Below are 852 nucleotides of genomic sequence, written 5' to 3'. Positions count from 1 at the left end.
AGGGGGAGAGGAGTGGGGGGAGGGGAAGAAGGGTGGGAGGAGGGGGAGGGAAATGGGAGGCTGGGAGGAGGCTGAAACTTTTTTTTCCTTTTCTCGATAAAATAAAAAAAAAAAAATGAGAGGCCTATGCAGCTCCTCTAGTTTGCAAACATACCTTTCACTTTCTGCCATTTCTGTTCTAGGTTGAAAGAATACATCTTTGATTTTCTAGTGATGGTCTAAGAAATTCAGTAATTTTAGAGTAAAAGTTATCTTCAACATTTTATCTGCTTTCCTGCTTTATGTATGCATGCATGCATGTATGTATGTATATTAAGCATTCTATTTAGAGAATGGAAAAAGATATCTGTCAGGAGATTTAGATACTTGATTATGATATAATAATAATAATAGTAATAATAATAATCTGTGACCGAGAGACATTCTTGTAATACTTGATTACTTATTAGTGAATAATTAGAAAATATTTAAAAATAAATATATAGAAGTTAATTTGCTTTTCTAGTACTGTAATTCTTGTATAAGCCAAGGAGATCTTATTTTCTTCAACAATCAAGGAATAATAAAACCCAGAAATTTTCTGTTGCAGATAAAAGGGTGTACATGACTGTGGCAGTGGATATGGTAGTCACAGAGGTGGTGGAACCAGTTCGCTTTCTCCTGGAGACAGTAGTTCGTGTATATCCTGCAAATGAAAGATTTTGGTATTTTAGCAGAAAGACTTTTACAGAGACTTTCTTCATGAGGTTGAAGCAGGTAGGATGTTTTTGTTCTTTGTGTAGGAGCATTGTTATCTCTAAATTTTCCTTCCTTCCTTCCTTCCTTCCTTCCTTCCTTCCTTCCTTCCTTCCT

General features: G+C 35.3%; 1 protein-coding gene across 2 annotated transcripts in view; it reads left to right on the top strand.

The window, feature by feature from the left end:
- The window catches only part of Rabgap1l (RAB GTPase activating protein 1 like), a 657,680-nt gene that overhangs the window by 116,307 nt on the left and 540,521 nt on the right, over positions 1-852 (top strand). For both annotated transcript variants that reach the window (XM_005363940.3, XM_013352517.2), the window contains one exon: positions 590-756. In XM_005363940.3, the coding sequence (XP_005363997.1) occupies positions 590-756 (167 nt within the window). The remainder of the gene's footprint in view (positions 1-589; positions 757-852) is intronic.

Source organism: Microtus ochrogaster, assembly GCF_000317375.1.
Source record: "Microtus ochrogaster isolate Prairie Vole_2 chromosome 6 unlocalized genomic scaffold, MicOch1.0 chr6_random_2, whole genome shotgun sequence".
In the NCBI taxonomy this organism is placed as follows: Eukaryota; Metazoa; Chordata; class Mammalia; order Rodentia; family Cricetidae; genus Microtus; species Microtus ochrogaster.
This window is presented reverse-complemented; position numbering and strand designations above follow the sequence as displayed.